The sequence below is a fragment of the Leuresthes tenuis genome, unplaced genomic scaffold, assembly GCF_036924035.1.
Source record: "Leuresthes tenuis unplaced genomic scaffold, fLeuTen1.0.hap1 SCAF_12, whole genome shotgun sequence".
Classification (NCBI taxonomy): domain Eukaryota; kingdom Metazoa; phylum Chordata; class Actinopteri; order Atheriniformes; family Atherinopsidae; genus Leuresthes; species Leuresthes tenuis.
Genome location: NW_027325366.1, coordinates 8,500,067 through 8,519,961, shown reverse-complemented (window position 1 = coordinate 8,519,961; position 19,895 = coordinate 8,500,067). Strand labels below are relative to the sequence as shown.

Here is a 19,895-nt window from a genome sequence, read left to right as displayed (position 1 = left end):
TTCCCCATCACTAGCTTAATAGTAAAAAAAATATATTAGTTACAGTTCATGTCTTCCAATTGAGGATGCTTTTCTGTTTGTATTCATAGTCTCTTATTAGAATCCCTGAAAACAGAAAAGAATCATGTGTCCGATGAATTCAGTACTAAAATATTAACGGTACTATGTTTATGTTAGGATGTAACATTACAGCTAATATCAAAGCTAACAATAAGCTACATAGTAGGAAACCACTAGTCAGACTCTATCAGAGGTGACAGGGTGACAGAGTAGAACTACAATTAAAATGTTTTAGATTCTGTAAAGCATATTTTAACCACAGGATACTTTTAAATGTAATATGCTATGGATGTGTGCATGTGTGTTCTGGGATTTGTATCTTCATGAAGTACCAGTTCTGAAAGTCCTCGGTTGGGATTTGCTTTGCACTGGATGGTTATCTTTAAAACTTTAAAAATTATTTAAAAACTTCATAAAATGACTCATGTATAAAAGCAGAAATTCTTATGTGTCATAATGTAAGTCCTTTATTATATGCTAATTCAGCAGATGTCTCAACAAACAGTGTATGACATCTCTTTTGTTCCCTGTGACATTACTGCATGTGCCAAGGGAGGAAACACTGACAAAACTGAAAACATAAATAGATGTTCATGCAGGCTGCTAATACAAAATCTTGATGATGAAAAGTGCTTATTATAGCTTTGAGCAACTGAAATGTTCTGAGGCTGCACAAGAAGAATCAGTAGGAACTAACATCTTGCCATACAGTGTGACAGATTTTTTTCCTTGCTTGCTTGGTGTGTCAGACATAAAACAGGCACACTGTCAATCAAAGTATTGGTATCAGGATGTGACTGGTATTTTTGCTTTAAGGCTAATATTATATTGTCTATGGTTTTACAGGTCTCCTCTTTGTTTCATCTAATGATGAGGAGGCATCGGTTTTTACCGCTATGTGCCCTTCTGGGTGTCCTGTTTGCAGGACTCCTCTCTCATCTTGATGCTCAGGAAGGTAGGCTAAATTAGTATAATCTCAGTAATCTCTCTGTTTGTCATTTTTTTTCCAGTTTTCAGCAAGTTATTTCATTGGCAACTACAACTCTGCTTTCAAAAAAGTTGGGATCTGCATAAAACCGTTCATATAAACAGATGGCAATGATTTGCAAATCTGTAACATCTACATTAATGGATTATAAAAACAACATGTACAAATACCAAAACTGAGACATATATTGATCTTTTGAAAACAAATAACCTCATTTTGAATTTGATGTAAATGGACTGTACTTGTCTCAGGCTTTTCTAGTCTAACTGACCACTCAAAGCACTTCTAACACTACATGCCACATTCACCCATTCAGACTGTAATCGTTGAATTTCTGTAATGGAAATATCCACATGAACTCAGAAAAACAGAGCATGTTTCTGCATTCAAAATGGAAAATCAAACTCATACAACACAATAAAGATTAAGAAACATTGTACTCACATGCATAGCAATTTTTCCAACTCTACATAAAATAATTTTCTTATTGTGGAGTGTACATGAGTTGCCTGTAGAATATTCCATTCATATTTCTTACATGTTACAGATCATAGTCATCACATCACAGCAAAAAGGTTCCTGGTTAGCATCCTGGCTGGGGCCTTTCTGTATGGAGTTTGCATGTTCTCCCCATATATATGCGGGTTCTCGCTGAGTACTCCCTCCCACAGACCAAAACATGCAAGCTAGGTTAATCTATTATACTAAATTAACCCAAGGAGTAAGAGTAAGCATGCATGATTGTTGTCTCTGTTGGCCTTCTGACGGACTGGCAAACTGTCCAGGGTATACCACCCAATACCAGTTGGGATAAGCTGCCTCTAGTTCTCAATCAGTGAATTAAGAGAAGAGCCTCATGCACCTGCAGCTAGTAGAAGGACATAATGTGGGAGTAAGCTATTATGTCCCTCTACAAATTTGATCCAAAGCCTTCATGACATCCATATCTGCCAAAGCAGAACTTGTGTATTCCATCACCCCCAAAGGGTTTCCTTTGTTTCAAGCTACCATATTGTTCTGCACCAGCTCTGCTGGATCCAAAAGGATACATCATAAGCAAAAATACATGATCCAAAAATCTGCAAAATCTCCAGTGTGACTCTGTAGGGAAATTAAGGTGTATACATACACACGTGGACAAAATTGTTGGTACCCCTCAGTTAAAGAAGGAAAAACTCACAATTGTCACTGAAAGACAAAAGTAACAATAAATAAAAATTAATTGAAAATTTAATAATCAAAATCAGCCATTACTTTTGAATTGTTGATTAACATAATTATTAAAAAACAAAAACTAATGAAATAGGGCTGGACAAAAATGATGGTACCCATAACTTAATATTTTGTTGCACAACCTTTTGAGGCAATCACTGCAATTAAACGATTTCTGTATTTGTCAATGAGCGTTCTGCAGCTGTCAACAGGTATTTTGGCCCACTCCTCATGAGCAAACTGCTCCAGTTGTCTCAGGTTTGATGGGTGTCTTCTCCAAATGGCATGTTTCAGCTCCTTCCACAGATGTTCAATGGGATTCAGATCTGGGCTCATGGAAGGCCACTTTAGAATAGTCCAACGCTTTTCTCTCAGCCATTCTTGGGCGTTTTTGGCTGTGTGTTTTGGATCGTTGTCCTGTTGGAAGACCCATGACCTGCGACTGAGACCAAGCTTTCTGACACTAGGCAGCACATTTCTCTCCAGAATGCCTTGATAGTCGTCAGATTTAATTTTCCCTTGCACACATTCAAGACACCCTGTGCCAGATGCAGCAAAGCAGCCCCAAAACATTGCTTAGCCTCCACCATATTTCACCGTAGGGACAGTGTTCTTTTCTTCGTATGCTTGGTTTTTGAGTCTATGAACATAGAGTTGATGTGCCTTACCAAAAAGCTCCAGTTTGGTCTCATCTGTCCAAAGGACATTCTCCCAGAAGCTTTGTGGCTTGTCAACATGCATTTTTGCAAATTCCAGTCTCGCTTTTTTATGATTTTTTTTCAGCAGTGGTGTCCTCCTTGGTCGTCTCCCATGAAGTCCACTTTGGCTCAAACAACGACGAATGGTGCGATCTGACACTGATGTACCTTGGCCTTGGAGTTCACCTTTAATTTCTTTGGAGGTTGTCCTGGGCTCTTTGGATACAATTTGAACGATCTGTCTCTTCAATCTGTCATCAATTTTCCTCTTGCGGCCACATCCAGGAAGGTTGCCTACTGTCCCGTGGGTCTTGAACTTCTGAATAATATGAGCCACTGTTGTCACAGGAACTTCAAGCTGTTTAGAGATGGTCTTATAGCCTGCACCTTTAAGATGTCTATAATTTTTTTTCGGATGTCCTAGGACAATTCCCTCCTCCGCTTTCTGTTGTCCATGTTCAGTGTGGTACACACCTTTTCACCAAACAGCAGAGTGACTATTTGTCTCCCTTTAAATAGGCAGACTGACGGATTATGAGTTTGGAAACACTTGTGATGTCAATTAAAGGACACATCTGAGTTAATCATGTCACTCTGGTCAAATAGTTTTCAATGTTTTATAGAGGTAATAATTATGTTAATCAACATTTCAAAAGTAATGGCTGATTTTGATTATTCAATTTTCAATGAATTTTTATTTATTGTTACTTTTGTAGGTTTCAAGTGCTTTCAGTGACAATTGTGGGTTTTTCCTTCTTTAACTGAGGGGTACCAACAATTTTGTCCCCGTGTGTAGCTACAAAACCTGTCTAAGACTGATATACTTTGAGTATTTCTTACTCCAAAAATTACCTAATTCAGGTAAATGTTATCGAATTTTCTTTTAACATGGCAGTATCTCATTCAGAGTAAAGTCTTAAACTGGTTGATGGTAAAATTTTGATGTGCATGTAAATATAACCCATGTAAACAGAGGTCTTCTCTGCATCTGACTTAATATAAAATAGACAGACACTAAAATAGTGAAGAATTGGAGAACTTTCCTGTGTTCAAATAAATATTTGACATTCTTTTTGGAAAACATACCCACTTGGCTATAAGGTGACATGACATTTAGTGTATTATTGAACATGGCATGGGTAACTTGAACATCTGTGAGGAAACCATTAATGCCTATCAGAGTAAACAGGCTTTGAAGCAACAATTGCTACCATTCAGACGATGTCTCCCAGAGAAGGTTTTGTCTATTTCAGCAAGACAATGCCAGATCACATTCTGCATACATTAATACTTCATGGCTCTGCAGTAAAACAGTCCAGCTATCCCATAATGTTGTGCTGTTGAAATCCATTATCTACTGTCAGAATTTCAGCAGTTCTATTTGTTTCTAGAGAAAACAAACATACAAACATACAAACATACCCCTTCATTTTGGTATGATACATTACACAGAAAAAAAAGAAAGAATTTTTAAAAAATCTATCAATTTTCTTAGTTTTACAGTTTAAATAATTTGCAAATCATTACACTCTGTTTATTGTGACATTTTCCATGGTGTGGAAAAATACAAATATCATTTAAATCTACAAATGCTCAAAAGAAAGCATGGGGATTATACATACAAATATACAGTACCTGTCAAAAGTTTGGACAAACTTTTCCATACATTTTGAATGAGTGGATCTGTCCAAATTTCTGACTAGTAGTGTGTACATATGTATGTGTGCATATATATTTATATATGCACACATACATATAATGGATAGGTAGATAGTTGATAGATAGATAATAGATAGAATATTCAACTGAACTTCTAAATTCTTTCAGTCTCAGTATGGTATAAGAAAAGTTGAAGCCTCAAGGAACATGAGAGTACACTCTTAAGCTTTTAATAAAAAGGCTAACGTTATGAAACACACTTTAACTTTGTTTTGCAAAACATACTGTTTGAAGAAAATATTTTTGATACCATGCACCAAACATCTTTTCACTAGTCTTCAATTCTGTCCCCCAAATATTCCCCTATGAAGACTGTGCACAAGGGTTGGCAGCTGATATGTACTTTCTAGTGGATTCATCCTGGAGTATGGGAGAGGAGAACTTTGAGCATGTCAGACAATTTCTGTACAGCTTGATAAAATCACTTCACCATGTTGGAGAAGAGAGATTTAAATTTGCCCTCGTACAGTATAATAGCAGGCCGGAAACTGAGTTCCACCTAAACAGCTACCCAACAACACAGGAAGCTCTGGCACACATCGAGGGCATGACTTACCTTGGTGGGGGCACACATACTGGCCTGGGTTTGGAATTCCTGATACGTACACATTTGACAACTTCTTCTGGCAGCCGTGCTGCTGACGGGGTGGTCCAAGTGGTGGTGGTGATAACAGATGGGCACTCTCAGGATGACGTGGCTGAGCCAGCTCAGGTGCTGCAGATGGCAGGGGTGGAGATGTTTGCAGTTGGAGTTCAAGATGCGGTGGACTCTGAGCTCAGGGAGATGGCTAGCCAGCCTCACGACACTCATGTGTTCAATGTAGACTCTTTCCTCAAGTTGCGGGATATAATCCAAGATTTAGTAGTGAGTCTTTGCAGCTCAGTGACCCGGTCAGGGGGTGCTCCTGTGGCAAATGAAGCCCCGGTAACTGGAGAAGGGACAGGTAATTAAATGGAACCAGTGTCGCTACTATACTAACGTGTCTACATGTGCAGGAAGAAGCTGCTGCATATGTGATCAAGACTGGATTTTATCATTAACAAAACCAGTGTTTTGTTGTTGTTTTTTTTTACCACTATCACCTTTCAACCGCCACCTGCTAAATTAACATAGCTTGTTTTCTCGCACATTATTTGATAGGGTCCTAATGCTTTTCAAATCTCAATAAGAATTGCATGTAATTAACATTAATATGGATTTTTTAGGTTATGGTTTTAAATAGGTCATTTTGGTAAAGATACAATCTGCCCTGGGTGCTTTTAAATCACAAAAATGTCTTAGTACTCTGCTGGTGTAGAAATATAATTTTTGTCATGATTTAAGTAGCATTTTCATGTGATGATTGTTTGTGTTGGAGTAGACCAAAAGTCCCATGTAATAAGAGCCCAAATTAACCAAATTTCTTCTGAAGATCTTTGAAAGAGAACGTAACATCCAGGGTGATTTTCCCTTGAAAACATAACCACTCAAAATCAGTTAATGAGCTTTTAACAACAATCTAACATGCACCAATGCTTATGTGATCTGCACATGTATGTTTGTCTTTATCAGTCACAATGGTTAAATATGTGCGACATTCTGTTATTGAAACAGTAATGAACCTCCCTGGAGTCATCAATGACCTGCAAAAATACTTTGAAATTGTTAACAGTTGAGTTATAGTATGACAAAGAGATTTAAAGAAATTACTTGGAAACTAAACGTGTAAAATGTCCAGCCCAATTGGAAGTACAAGATATTGAAAAATTAATTGAAAGCATCACCAAAATGCATACTTTTGTTAATTTTATATGGACTCATGTGTGAGATGTTCTCAATTTCTAAAAATATGCAGGCAGTAAGGATGGTCCACAGGGTCATGACTGGTCATTTCACCTGAGGTCTGTAACAAGAGTCTGCATGGGATGGCTGAACTCAATGGAAATTACACAGTGGACAATAAAATATGTGATATATTATTTATATTGCATATTGCTTTGTGACACTATTTTTGTTTTTTTGTTTTTTATCTTGACTTGGAATTCTCGATACACTACAACAACAAATTGATATAATATTGACAGTTTAGACTTGTGTTCTTCCCACATGTTTTTAATCATTTTCAATTTATGGCTTAAAGAATCAGTCATGAAGCCATACCTACATGTCCTTCCCAAATGAATGAAAACAGTTTTTCCCATAAGAATCTAACTTATGCCAACTTTAATTTACTGTATTGGGGTTTTAATCTGCTACACATATTTGAAAACATGTGTTTATACATGACACGGACAGTTGGCTGTACTCTACAACACTGTACGGTAGTTGATAAGTATTGCTCATAGCACTGTCATTGATTTCCTATCCAGGTCATAACTCAAAAAGACAAAAAAAATTAAACAAATTTCTCGACAATAAGGAATCTCCTTGGTTCAGCCTACATGCAGTATGATGTGTTTTGCAGTGTTGTTTATTTGTTCACTGCAATGATATGCTAACTCAAGTTCTTTGATTGAAGTCTATCTTTGTCTCACTTAGTTAATGCTTTCACAATTTCCATTTTGTTTTGTTTTCTCTCTTTCTCTCTCTCCTTAAAGCACAAGATTCAGCTGACCTAGTACTCTTAATTGATGGATCACAGAACGTTGGAGCAGCAAACTTCCCCTATGTGCGTGATTTGATATTGAGAATTATTGAGCCCCTTGATATAGGCAGGGACACTATTAGGGTGGCGTTGGTCCAGTACAACTCTGATCCAGAGATAAAGATCTATCTGAATAGCTATTACAGCAAATCATCACTCTTGGAAGTTGCAAAAGGCCTGACCTACTCAGGGGGTGATGAATCTAACCTGGGGGCTGCCTTGGAGGAAGTGGCTGAAAGCCTTTTAAGTGAAACAGCTGGGGGCAGGGCAGACGAAGGTGTGCCCCAGATGTTGATTATTATCAGTGCTGGGCCATCAGATGATGATACTGGTGCTGGTGACCGGGCCCTTAAAAGGGCCAACGTTATCACATTCGGTGTGGTGATTGGTGACACTGCCACTGCAGATCTGCAAGAGGTTGCCACAGATAAAAGTTTTGTCCTGACAGTCCCTGATTTCAGAACAGTTGCAAGCATGGGTGATCAACTCCTTCCATACATTATCGGCGTGGTCCAGCGCACCATTATAGTTCAGAATGAGTTCACTGAAGGTATGTAACATCTATGTGTTTGGGGTATTATAGTTGTTAAAGGGAACTTAATACTGACAGCCAGGTATTCTGTTCGAGGTAAGATATACCTGTTCAAAACTTTATATTTCTTCAACTATGTTTAATCATATAAAGGTTTTTTGTCCAGTGTGTAGAGTGAAGTATCATTTAGCTGCTAAACTGAGATTGCAGCCAAATGAATACTCCCACATAAGCCTTGAGTGAGTAGGAGAAACTTTGTTGGTCTTGAAAGATGTGATGCATCAGCCCTAGAGCTGGTGTTTGGTTTGTTCTATCTGTGTTCTATCTTACATTAGAAATGTGATTCTGATTTCCATACAATATTACATCATCAGAAATATAGTCATTATATTTCATTTCTACAAATAGGTCCCCTAATTGTTACATACTTAAATTTCAGCAGAAGAGATGATAAGTCTGTAAAATTGTCAGTCTAGGACACTTATCTTGTGTCACACAATGTACTGTGTTGTTCTGTTTTGTTGATTTTTTTACTCTGACTTCAACAAATATGTTGTCAATCTAAGAAGAATGGTAGACAAAAATTGGCTTTGCAGGGTAACTATATATCTATTTTCTATTAATATTTTATTGAAATATAATTGTGAAATTGTATTGTATTTTTAAAGCTTAAACATATATTTTAGAAAACATTCATTAGTTTAGAATCCCAACCCAACATTTTGGTGATTTTTTTGGGTTTGGATAATAATTTTATTTCTCATGGCAATGTGAAGAAATATAGAGTGATCAGCTTATACAGGATTTACAAATCTATGCGAGGTATTTTACTCTTTTAATCAGCAAATTTAATATTCCAGCAGGTTATAGGTACCTGGCAGATGTGAGGTTGAATTACTGATTAAGCCCACTTATTGTTTATGTAAAAGAGAGCATCCAAAATGTAAACATTTTTAAAACAAGCAAACAAACAATAGAATTTTTCAGCTTCAGTGTTTGATATGTTGTCTAAAACACATCAAATGTGGTATTTAAAGGGTCTGCAAATGATTGCATTCTGTTTTTATTCACATTTTACACAGCGTCCCTTACTCTATGGAAACATGCTTAAAATAAAACAATAGAACAGACTTAAGCACTCTTTCTTTCCGCTGAATTCTTTAATTTTATCTTAATAAAATTAGACTGCTATATACAATATGTTGTAGTCATAAATACATGCGTTTAATTAAAAAAAATTTTGTTGAAGAAAACATGCAATTTGCTTTGTAATGCATATCTTTATTTCACACTTTTAGAAATGTCTAACTATTATCAGTTAGGGTAAAAATGCATGATATAAAATAGAATTTAAAAAAATTCAAAAGTCAGTCATCACCAACTCAACAATTAATTGAGAAATACAGTAAAACTTTGACAAATAGTAGTTCATTTGCATGAAAAGTCTTTAAGGAAAAAATAGTGTGAATCTTTTTTTTCCCTGTGTAAATACTTAAAATGTAACTATAATTATACAAAATAACTGTAAAGATGTAAATATAACAATATAATATGATTTAATATAATCTAAACCAAATGATCTGTTGGGATAAACTTTTATTCTAATATTATTTTTGTCTTTTACAGTCGTGGCTGTTGGAAAACGAGACATCATTTTTCTGATTGATAGTACAATGGGAACAGCAGTTATCAATGGTTTGCGTGAATTCATCAGGCGGTTTGTCAACAAAATGCCAATTGGTCCAGATGAAGTTCAAGTGGGTATTGCCCAGTTTAGCACTCAACCGAGACTGGAGATGGACCTCAATACCCATGCAACCAAGGAGGCATTAATTGCTGCTTTGGGTGCAATCAGACCAAGACCAGGACAGACCGTGAATATTGGAGCAGCTTTGGATTTTGTGCGAGTGAATATGCTAAGACCTGACAAGGGTAGCCGTATTCAGCAGGGGGTACCTCAGCTTGTTCTGTTGTTGACCAGTAAGAAATCCAGTGACAGTGTGGAGGAACCTGCTCTGGCCCTGCAGAGAATGGGTGTACTAACACTGGCTGCAGGCTCAAAGGCTGCTTTTGAGGAGGAGCTGAAGCGGATTGCTTTTGCCGATAAAGTGGTGTTCATGCCGAAGGACTTCCGCCACCTCTTTCGCAACCCAAGAGAAATTATTGATGCACTCTCGACTCTTGCTGGGGTTGTGGTAACAGAAATACCCACTGAACCAGGTAATCGTGTAACTTTGATCAATAAAGAGAAATCTCATACAGAAAATGGGAGAAACAACAAAAGTAGAGGCTTACAAACAGGATAATGTAATGTGAGTAGATAAGCCAATGAAACATGGATCTGCTATGTACAAACATGTTCGGACTAATTTCTATGTAACTGTCATGATAAATTCAGCCCTTACTAACAAAACACTCAACTCATGTAACTACATCTAGAAAGAGTTGCTTAAAAGTTTTCTTTTTGTGTTCATTTGATAGTATTTCCCTACATCGTAGTTGAATAAGTGTGATATGAGTTTCATTCTAATTCTTATTTTCATTTGAGTAGTTTAAAACACAATAGTTATCAGTTTATTGACTAACTTAATTTTTATTCAGATATATATATATATATATATATATATATTTACAGCTGATGCAAAATAAACAATTTCATAAAAAAAAACTCTCTAACCTAATACAAAGAAGAGTTTGGACAGTGGCTCACATCTATATCCCTTTTGGAATAAACAATCATTCAAAATAATCAACAGGCTCTTACTGCAGCTACTGCAAAACAAAACACATACAACAGAGAACACTTGGCATCAATTGATTTTTTTATGGTTCACTATTACTTAAAGTACATGGTCATACTATTACACAGTGAGTAATTACTTTGAATTGGTGTGTTTCCTCAGTGGTGGAGATTACAACAGTGCAAACACAAAAAGTGGTACGAGACATTGTCTTCCTAGTGGATGGCTCAAACTACGTTGGAAGCAGTAACTTGCCATATGTGAGAGACTTTATGATCAACGTGGTCAACCAGCTGGATATACGCCCTGACAGGGTCCAAATTGGTCTCCTGCAGTTTGCAGACCGGCCAAGAATAGAATTTTACTTGAACAGCTACAGAAACAGACAAGATGTTGTGAATAAAATCTCTCAACTCATGCTGGTTGGAGGCTCAGTGTTGAATACGGGAGCTGCTATGAATTACGCCCTGGCCAATATGTTCCAGTCATCAGCTGGGTCACGCAGGAAAGAGGGAGTCCAGCAGGTGTTGGTTCTGATCACTGGTGGCCCAGCCCAAGATCAGCTTAAGTCTGTGGCTGATAAATTGGCTTTGGCTGGTGTTTTGACTTTTGCAGTTAGTTCAGGACAAGCAGATGAAGACTTACTGAGGACAGTTGCCTTTGTTCCAGAACTGGCTTACCATCAAATAAGTTTCTCAGATGTTCCCGCTTTGGCTGAAGTCATCATGCAAAAGCTAACAACTGTGGTTGGTGATACAGACATAACATCAGTGATGGAAGAAGGTAAGTTCTGTATTTAGTTGTATCTATGTCTTTGTTTAAAACAATAAATGGGATTTCAGTGTAACAAACCATAAGGTATCACCAGGTAATAATTCATGTTTTTTTTTTTTTTTTTTTTACGACAGATGTCCTTACTACAGTTCAAAGGGATGTTGCTTTCCTCATTGATGGCACAGATAGCGTTCGAGAAGATTTTCCTTACATTCGGGATTTTATCCGTAGAGTTATAGAGCCACTTGACATTGGGATTGACAAGGTACGAGTTGCAGTTGTTCAGCACAGTGAGAGACCAACCCCAAGTTTCTACCTTAACACTTATAAAACCAAAGATGAGGTTATGAGAGCTGTGGATGGGATGACACTGGCAGGTGGACGTAGTTTAAACACAGGATCTGCTTTAAGATTTATGAAGAACACCATCATGTCTGAGAGCTATGGCAGCCGGTCCGCTCAAAATGTGCCTCAGTTCCTGATTGTTTTGGCTGGAGACAGATCAGTGGATAATGTGAAAGAGCCAGCGGGTGAACTGAAGACGGAGGGGGTAGTACCATTTGGTGTTGGTGTCAAGAATGCAGACCCAAAGCAGATTGAAGCCATTTCACACAACCCCTCATTTGCCTTCAATGTGAAAGAATTCAGTGAACTTAACACCATACCACAAAGGCTCAATACCTATGTTAGCCTTCCAAAGGAAGACCTGACAATTCTCCTAGAGAAAGGTAAGACAAAAATTTCTTCCTCATCTCTTGTAATCTTAATCTCTTCTTTTCTGTATAAAAAAAATCTTTTTCATGTACTTTTCCATGACATTTCAATGCTATGTTAAAGTAACGGAACCTTATTTGTGTCTTAGTGCAATATGATGCCACAAAAAGAGATATTGTGTTCTTACTGGATGGTTCTGATAACACCAGAGATGGATTCCACGACATAAAAAGCTTTGTCAAAAACATAGTGGAAAGCCTCTATGTTGATGAAAACCAAGACAGAGTGTCTGTGGTTCAATTTGCTGATAACCCTAAGGTCAACTTTTATTTAAATTCTCACAAGACAAAAAATGACAACATGAATGCCATTGATAATTTAATGCACAAGGGTGGAAGGCGTCTTAATATCGGTGCAGCTCTACAATTTGTGAGGCACAGAGTTTTCACCTCCTCCACAGGCAGTAGAAGACTAGAAGGAGTCCCCCAGATTTTAATTCTTCTCAGTAGCAAACCATCCACAGATAATGTGAGAGGACCAGCTTTTGCTCTTAAAGAGCATGAAATTGTCTCAGTGGGGGTTGGAGTGGGAGATATCAATATTGAAGAGTTGGAGATGATTGCATTCAAACCTGGTTTTACATACAATGTCACCGATTTTTCCAAACTGCCCTCAATCCAATCACAACTTGTTACTACCCTGAAAGTACACAAAGACAATGGAGAAACCATGAATGGAATTCCTGACTTAGTAGGTAAGAACATCTTTAAGACTAGAGTATGTTTTCTTTTTGTAACCTTGTTTTACCCATCAACATTGAAACCAAATTTCTTTTCAACTTGGCTGTTTTGGTGAACTTTTGCCCATTCAGTCAGAAATCGCTCCATATGTCCAGTTGAAAAATCCTATTCATAGGCGTAGGAACTGGGGGGGGACGTATCCCCCCAGTATTAGAAAAAGGCACATTTATCGATCAGTAATTTTCCTCAAATTCTCTCCTTTGGCAAAATGTGAAGTCCTAGCTGTTGTTTCTTGTGTGTCTCTCATTCTTTTCCTTTTGGAACTTCTGAGAGCTTTCCTTTCTATTCCTTAGCTCTTCCATCACCGCTAACTGGATGTGTATAGTTAAATCATAACTTTTTTATTGTTTTTCTTCATCTTTCATTTGTGAAAAAGGGAATATTCTCCTCTGGTTACCAATTTTCTAAAATGTTCTGGCATGTAAAACTGTTTTAATCAGTCTGCATTTCTCTACCAGGCTTATGGTTTGCCAACAATGTAATATCTAATTATAGTTAGGGAATATCTTTTAGTTTTTGTGTTCTTAAATTCTTAAACAAGATTTTCATATTCTCTTCTAGTTGAATTAGAGTCCCCTCAAAGAGACATAGTGTTTCTTTTGGATGGATCAGATGATACACTAAGTGGCTTCCCAGCAATGAAAACTTTTGTCCAACAAGTTGTTGAAACACTCAGTATTGGTGAGAACAAAGATCGTGTTTCTATGGTTCAGTATAGCCAAGATCCACAGACATATTTTGATTTGAAAACATATGTGGAAAAACAAGATGTTCTTACGGCAGTCCAACAGCTGAACCATAAAGGGGGCAGAACCCGCAACATGGGTGAAGCTCTTGACTATGTGAGGATTAAAGCTTTTGCAGAGTCCTCTGGGAGTCGGAATCAAGAAGGTGTCCCTCAAATATTGATTCTTTTGAGTGGGGGGATATCTCAAGATGATGTTGCAAGTGCTGCTGCTGCCCTAAAACAGCAAAAAGTTGTTCCATTCTGTGTAGGTACAAGAACAGCTGACATAATTGAGCTCCAAGTGATTGCACATAACCCTTCCTATGCATTCTCCATACGTAAATTTAATGATATTGGAAGCATTCATCAACAGCTTGTGTCATTTGTGAAAAGGGTACCACGACAGCAGCTAAAAGTAAAACCACAGAGTACAATAGGTAAGGCTGTGTACATATCTATCCATCTGATTGTATTATATGTTAAGTCAGCATCTTCATATCTGTAATTAATGTCTGTTAAGGTTCCACAAGACAGAGAGAATCCATTCAACGAGATATTGTGTTTTTATTGGATTCTTCTGATGACATGCAGAATGACTTTAAGGCAGTACGTGCCATTGTTGAGAGAGTGGTGAAGAGACTGAGTGTGGATGAGAACAAAGATCGTATTGCTGTCGTGCAGTACAGCAAAGACCCTTCTGTTGATTTTTTTTTTAACACTCACAAAACACAGCAGAGTGTTACTGATAGTGTGCAAAGTTTGAGACATAAAGGTGGCAGACCCCTCAATACTGGTGCAGCCCTGAATTATGTCAAGGATAATATTTTAACAGCCTCCTCTGGAAGTAGGCGCCAACAAGGCGTCCCTCAAATTCTAGTTCTCATAACTAGTGGACAATCCAGTGATGATGTCAGAAATGCCATTGAAAACTTGAAAGAAATTGGTGTGATGGTTTTTGCAATGGGAATAAAGAATGCTGACATCCTTGAGCTACAGTCAATTTCACAGGACGCCAGTCATGCTTTCCTTGCAGCTGATTCCAGTGATCTGCTGAAAATTGAACAGCAATTCATTTCAGCTTTTGAGAAGAATGGAAAGCCTGATATCTCTTCAGTTTCATACGGTAAGATAGTAAGGTCTAGGTCATATACTGCATGAACAACTTGGTGCAACTTGATTGTTGTAGACCAGAAAATATCCATTTTAAATGAGGATGAGTGACAGATGATACATAAACATAATAGTAGCATTTTAATCACTGGTTATCAGGTGATAGAAAAACTACAGATGAAACAGCACAAGTTGTCCACGCAGTATTATTTGCAAGGAAAGTTAATCATGGTAGTGATGTAGTGACAACAAGGTTGTTTAATCTTCTGTGTAATTACAGATCCTAACAGAAGAGACATTGTATTTTTGCTCGATGGTTCTGATGATTCTCAGAAAAGATTCCCAGATATAATAGACTTTGTACAGAGAATAGTAAGAGACCTAAACGTTGATAGCCACAAAGACCGTGTGGCTGTGGTCCAGTACAGCAACTCAGCCAACATTATTTTCAGCCTGAGTCATTATGAAACAGAAAATGATGTGCTGGAAGCAGTAAGAGGTCTGACTCACAAAGGAGGTTCCCCGAAAAATATTGGAGCTGCTCTCCAGTATGTGAGAGAACATGTATTTACTCCTGAGTCTGGAAGTAGACTCCAAGAGGGAGTTCCACAAATACTAATACTACTGACTGGTGGTCGATCTGGAGATGACATAAGAACCCCAGTTAGAATGCTGAAAAATATTGGTGTTATTTCACTTGCCATTGGAGCTACTGATGCTGACACGCTGGAGCTACAGACAATATCTCAAGAACCCAAATATGCACTCTCAATTGCTGATTATGGAGAACTTCCTACTACTAAGCAGGATGTGTTGTCATTATTAAGAGAAGCTTCACAACATTTTGTGCACAGGGGTTCCACAGTAGGTTTTGGTAAGATGTATTTCTTTTGCCTTTTCACAAAAACAGTTTTAATAAAAGGAGAATATGTGGAATTGAAGGGACTGTTATAGTGGCAGAAAATGATATTAACACTGATTTATACTTGTTATCTATTTTGTAGATTCAACGAGAAGTGATGTAGTTTTTCTAATTGATGGATCGTATGACTCACGAAACAACTTTGAAGAAATACGGGACTTTATTGAAAAAATTGTTGAAAATTTAAATGTGGGTAATTATGAAGACCAAGTAGCTGTTGTTCAGTACAGCCGTGATGCCACAGTCAATTTCTACTTAAATTCGTATTCATCCAAGAACGATGTGCTTAGTTCCATCAGAACAATGAGGCATAAGTTGGGAAGACCTCTAAACATTGGAAATGCACTAACATTTGTCAGAGACAATGTCTTTGCTGCTTCAGTTGGAGGCAGAAAAGCAGATAAGGTCCCCCAGTATCTATATGTTTTTAGTGGTGGAAGATCTGGGGATGATGTCAGAGGACCAGCACAATCGCTTAGAGACAATGGGATAAAGACTTTTAGTATTGGAACAAATAATGCTGATACTTTGGAAATGCAAACCATCTCTTACACACCAGCATATTATTTTTATGTTTCAAACTATAACAATCTGCAAAGCATACATGCATCTGTGGAGGCCAGATTGAAGGGGGCCACGGAAACAACAGAATTCCCAACTCTTGGTAAGCAGAAGAAATAACAGCCTTTAAAGAATGGTTCCAGATGGACATAAAACCAAAATGCTCCGATTGCTTTCCACAGAAAATCTGTTTTGATAAAGTGTTTCTTTGTATCCATTTCAGACACTTCCACAGCTGCAAAAACAGAACTCCAGAGTGTTGATATTGCTTTCCTTCTTGATGGATCTGATGATATGCAGATAAATGAAAGACTAATATTGGACTTTGTCATAGAGTTTGTGAAGCAAATAGAAATTGGGCCAAAAAAAGCACAAGTTGCTTTGATCCAGTACAGCACAGAGCCCACTACTGATTTCATGCTGAACAAATACTCACTGAAAGATGATGTCTTGAATCATTTGAGAAATGTTAAACTGAAAGGGGGGTCTCATGTAAACACTGAGAAAGCCCTTAATTTTGTGCAAAAAAATGTCTTCACTGCATCATCTGGAAGTCGAGCCCAGCAGGGAGTCCCACAGATTCTCATCCATGCAAGTGGAACAAAGTCAGATGAGGCTATTTTGGGTCCAGTGGAACGGTTAAGAAATGCTGGAATTGTTTTTTTTGGAATTGGAGTGAATACTGCAGATAGGTTTGAGATGGAGCAATTACTTCCAAGTGCAATGTATTTTGTAAAAGAGCCTTCCGATGTTCCACTTGCAAGAGAAAGGTTGATTTCAGCCATTGCCTCTCTCAAAAGCTCGATCAGCCATGATGTGGGTGATGTGGGTGAGTGAAAAGATTTAACCTATTTAACATATACTGAGTTACTACATACATATACTAAGCTACATGTATTTTGGTGAATTTGTCAGTCATTTGTTTGTTTGTAAGAAATTAACAATATTTTTCATACTTGTGCACCTTTGTAGGTTCAAACACCACCATAAAAAGAGATATTGTGTTTCTCATTGATGGATCTGATGATATCAGGAGTAGATTCAGTGCTATACGTGAATTTGTTTCAAAAATTGTTCAAAGCTTTGACTTGGACCAAGAAAAAGATAGAATTGCTGTTATTCAGTATAGCAACAATGCTGAACTCTCTTTCAGTCTGGATACTTACAAAACAAGAGAAGATGTTCTCAAACACATTGCAAGTCTAAAACCAAAAGGTGGAAGGCCTCAATATATTGGAACAGCTCTACAGTTTGTAAAAGATAATGTCTTTGTTTCAAAAGCTGAAAGTCGACACGGTGAAAGAGCAAAGCAGATACTTATCTTATTGGCTGGTGGAAGATCGAGAGATTCTCCAAGGGGTCCAGCAAGTGCTATCAAAGCAAAAGGGGTCACAATATTAGCAATTGGGTCAGGTTACACAAATTCAGCTGAGATGCAACTAATATCTTCTGAATTAAATTATACGTACTCACTTCCTGACTTTGTAAATCTCCCTCGCATTGAAGAAAGTTTTCTGAACAATATTTATGAAATGAGAGGAAAGGTAACTAAAGAAGGTAAGAATATAGATTTAAATGTTTAAAAAGAAAATCTGAAATGAAAAAGTTACCTTTGATTTTCTCACTTCAACATGGTAAACATTTCTTCCATGACTTTAATCATGTCATAATCCTTATCTTCCCCAGTGGTGACACAGCCACCAAAAAGGGATATTGTATTCCTCCTGGATGGTTCTGATGGCACAAGGAATGGCTTTCCCGCCATGCAGGATTTTGTTGAACGAGTAGTGGAGAAACTCAGTGTTGGACAAAACAAAGACCGTTTCTCCGTGGTCCAATACAGCAGAGAAGCAGAGGTCCATTTCTATCTGAACACATATAACACAAGGGAGGATATTGTGGATGCTGTCAGGGGGCTTAGACACAGAGGAGGACGACCCCTCAACACTGGGGCAGGCCTCCAGTATGTCAGGGAAAATGTCTTTACAAACTCCTCAGGGAGCAGGCTCCTGCAAGGTGTTCCGCAGATCTTGATACTGCTAACAGGGGGAAGGTCTTTTGACAACGTAGATGCCCCAGCGTCTGCTCTCAAACAGCTGGGTATCTTTGTAATTGGCATTGGAACAAGGACCTCTGACAGTAGAGAGCTACAGAAGTTATCATATGAGCCTAGTTACGCTCTACCAGTGACTGAGTTCACTGACCTCCCCAGTGTCCAAGAACAGCTCTTCACTGTAATGAGCACAGTGCTCATAAGGGCCACGCCTTTGACCCCAACAGTGACTGGTAAGAAAGCAACACATTTTACCTTTAAAGATATTGGTAGGATTCCATTTGAACTGTATTAGGGTAGACTTTACTAAGTCTGAGTCAGTCAGTCATTGTGCCAGCAGAAACAGAGTAACTTGGAAATATAGATTTCAGCATTCATGACGACGCTTCAAGATGGGAAACATTTGTTCCGTGAATTTAATTATGTCCCACATCTTGTGTTTTCCCTAGTGGTGAGACAGCCACCAGGAAGAGATGTTGTGTTCTTGCTAGATGGATCTGATGGTACTAGAAATGGCTTTGCAGCTATGAGAGACTTTGTCCAAAGAGTAGTAGACACACTCAGTGTGGATGACAACAAAGACCGCGTCTCAGTGGTTCAGTACAGCAGAGATTCATCTGTCCAGTTCTATCTGAACACGTACCTAACAAAAGGCGAGATCCTTGACACTGTCCGAGGTTTGAGGCACAAAGGCGGAAGACCTCTGAACACTGGAGCAGCTCTTCAGTACTTGAGGGATAACGTCTTCACCGCCTCTGCTGGAAGCAGGCGCCTGGAAGGAGTTCCACAGGTCCTAATATTACTAAGTGGTGGAAGATCTTTTGACAATGTCGATGCAGCAGCCTCTGCTCTCAAACAGATGGGTGTCTTGACCTTTGCAATTGGAAGCAGAGGCTCTGACAATAGAGAACTGCAGAAAATATCCCACGACCCTAGTTACGCTCTGTCTGTGTCTGAATTCACTGACCTTCCCAGTGTCCAACAGCAACTTCAGGCCTCCGTGGAGGCTGTGGTTATTGACGTCACCCCAGAATCACCAACTGTACCTGGTACGTTAGCAAACATGAATATTTTCTTGCCAGAGGGGCCATCTGACTTGTTGCAAACACACTCAAGAAGGGAAATTAAATGTGATACGTGTTTAGCTCCAAGAGTGAATTTTATGAGAAGTGGTATTGTTGCATCCTAATGCTCACTGTGCAGATAGTTGGAAGCGGGTGGCAAGGTGTCCTTGAAAAGCAGTGCTCCACTTTATGATTTTCCAGTAAGGCTACTTTTAGCAAAAGTTTTTCAATTTTTGTCCTCCTTTCTTTTCTCAGTTGACACTGCCAAAAAGGATATTGTATTCCTCCTGGATGGTTCTGATGGCACAAGGAATGGCTTTCCCGCCATGCGGGATTTTGTTGAACGAGTAGTGGAGAAACTCAATGTTGGACAAAACAAAGACCGTTTCTCTGTGGTCCAATACAGCAGAGAAGCAGAGGTCCATTTCTATCTGAACACATATAACACAAGAGAGGATATTGTGGATGCTGTCAGGGGGCTTAGACACAGAGGAGGACGACCCCTCAACACTGGGGCAGCCCTCCAGTACGTCAGGGAAAATGTCTTTACAAACTCCTCAGGGAGCAGGCTCCTGCAAGGTGTTCCGCAGATCTTG

At 38.4% G+C, this 19,895-nt stretch overlaps 2 protein-coding genes across 2 annotated transcripts in view; both read left to right on the top strand.

Moving 5' to 3' along the window:
* col6a3 (collagen, type VI, alpha 3) overlaps positions 1-19,895 on the top strand; it is a 97,956-nt gene that overhangs the window by 12,041 nt on the left and 66,020 nt on the right. Inside the window, exons 2-7 of the mRNA XM_072397670.1 lie at positions 907-1,015; positions 4,989-5,621; positions 7,255-7,851; positions 9,460-10,053; positions 10,737-11,357; positions 11,483-12,076. Of these exons, the coding sequence (XP_072253771.1) occupies positions 928-1,015; positions 4,989-5,621; positions 7,255-7,851; positions 9,460-10,053; positions 10,737-11,357; positions 11,483-12,076 (3,127 nt within the window). The 5' untranslated portion in view covers positions 907-927. The remainder of the gene's footprint in view (positions 1-906; positions 1,016-4,988; positions 5,622-7,254; positions 7,852-9,459; positions 10,054-10,736; positions 11,358-11,482; positions 12,077-19,895) is intronic.
* On the top strand, positions 12,172-15,719 carry LOC140319863 (collagen alpha-3(VI) chain-like). The gene is made up of 5 exons (XM_072397644.1): positions 12,172-12,178; positions 12,211-12,816; positions 13,424-14,026; positions 14,110-14,269; positions 15,704-15,719. Exons 1-5 carry the CDS (start codon positions 12,172-12,174, stop codon positions 15,717-15,719), a joined length of 1,392 nt encoding a protein of 463 aa, XP_072253745.1.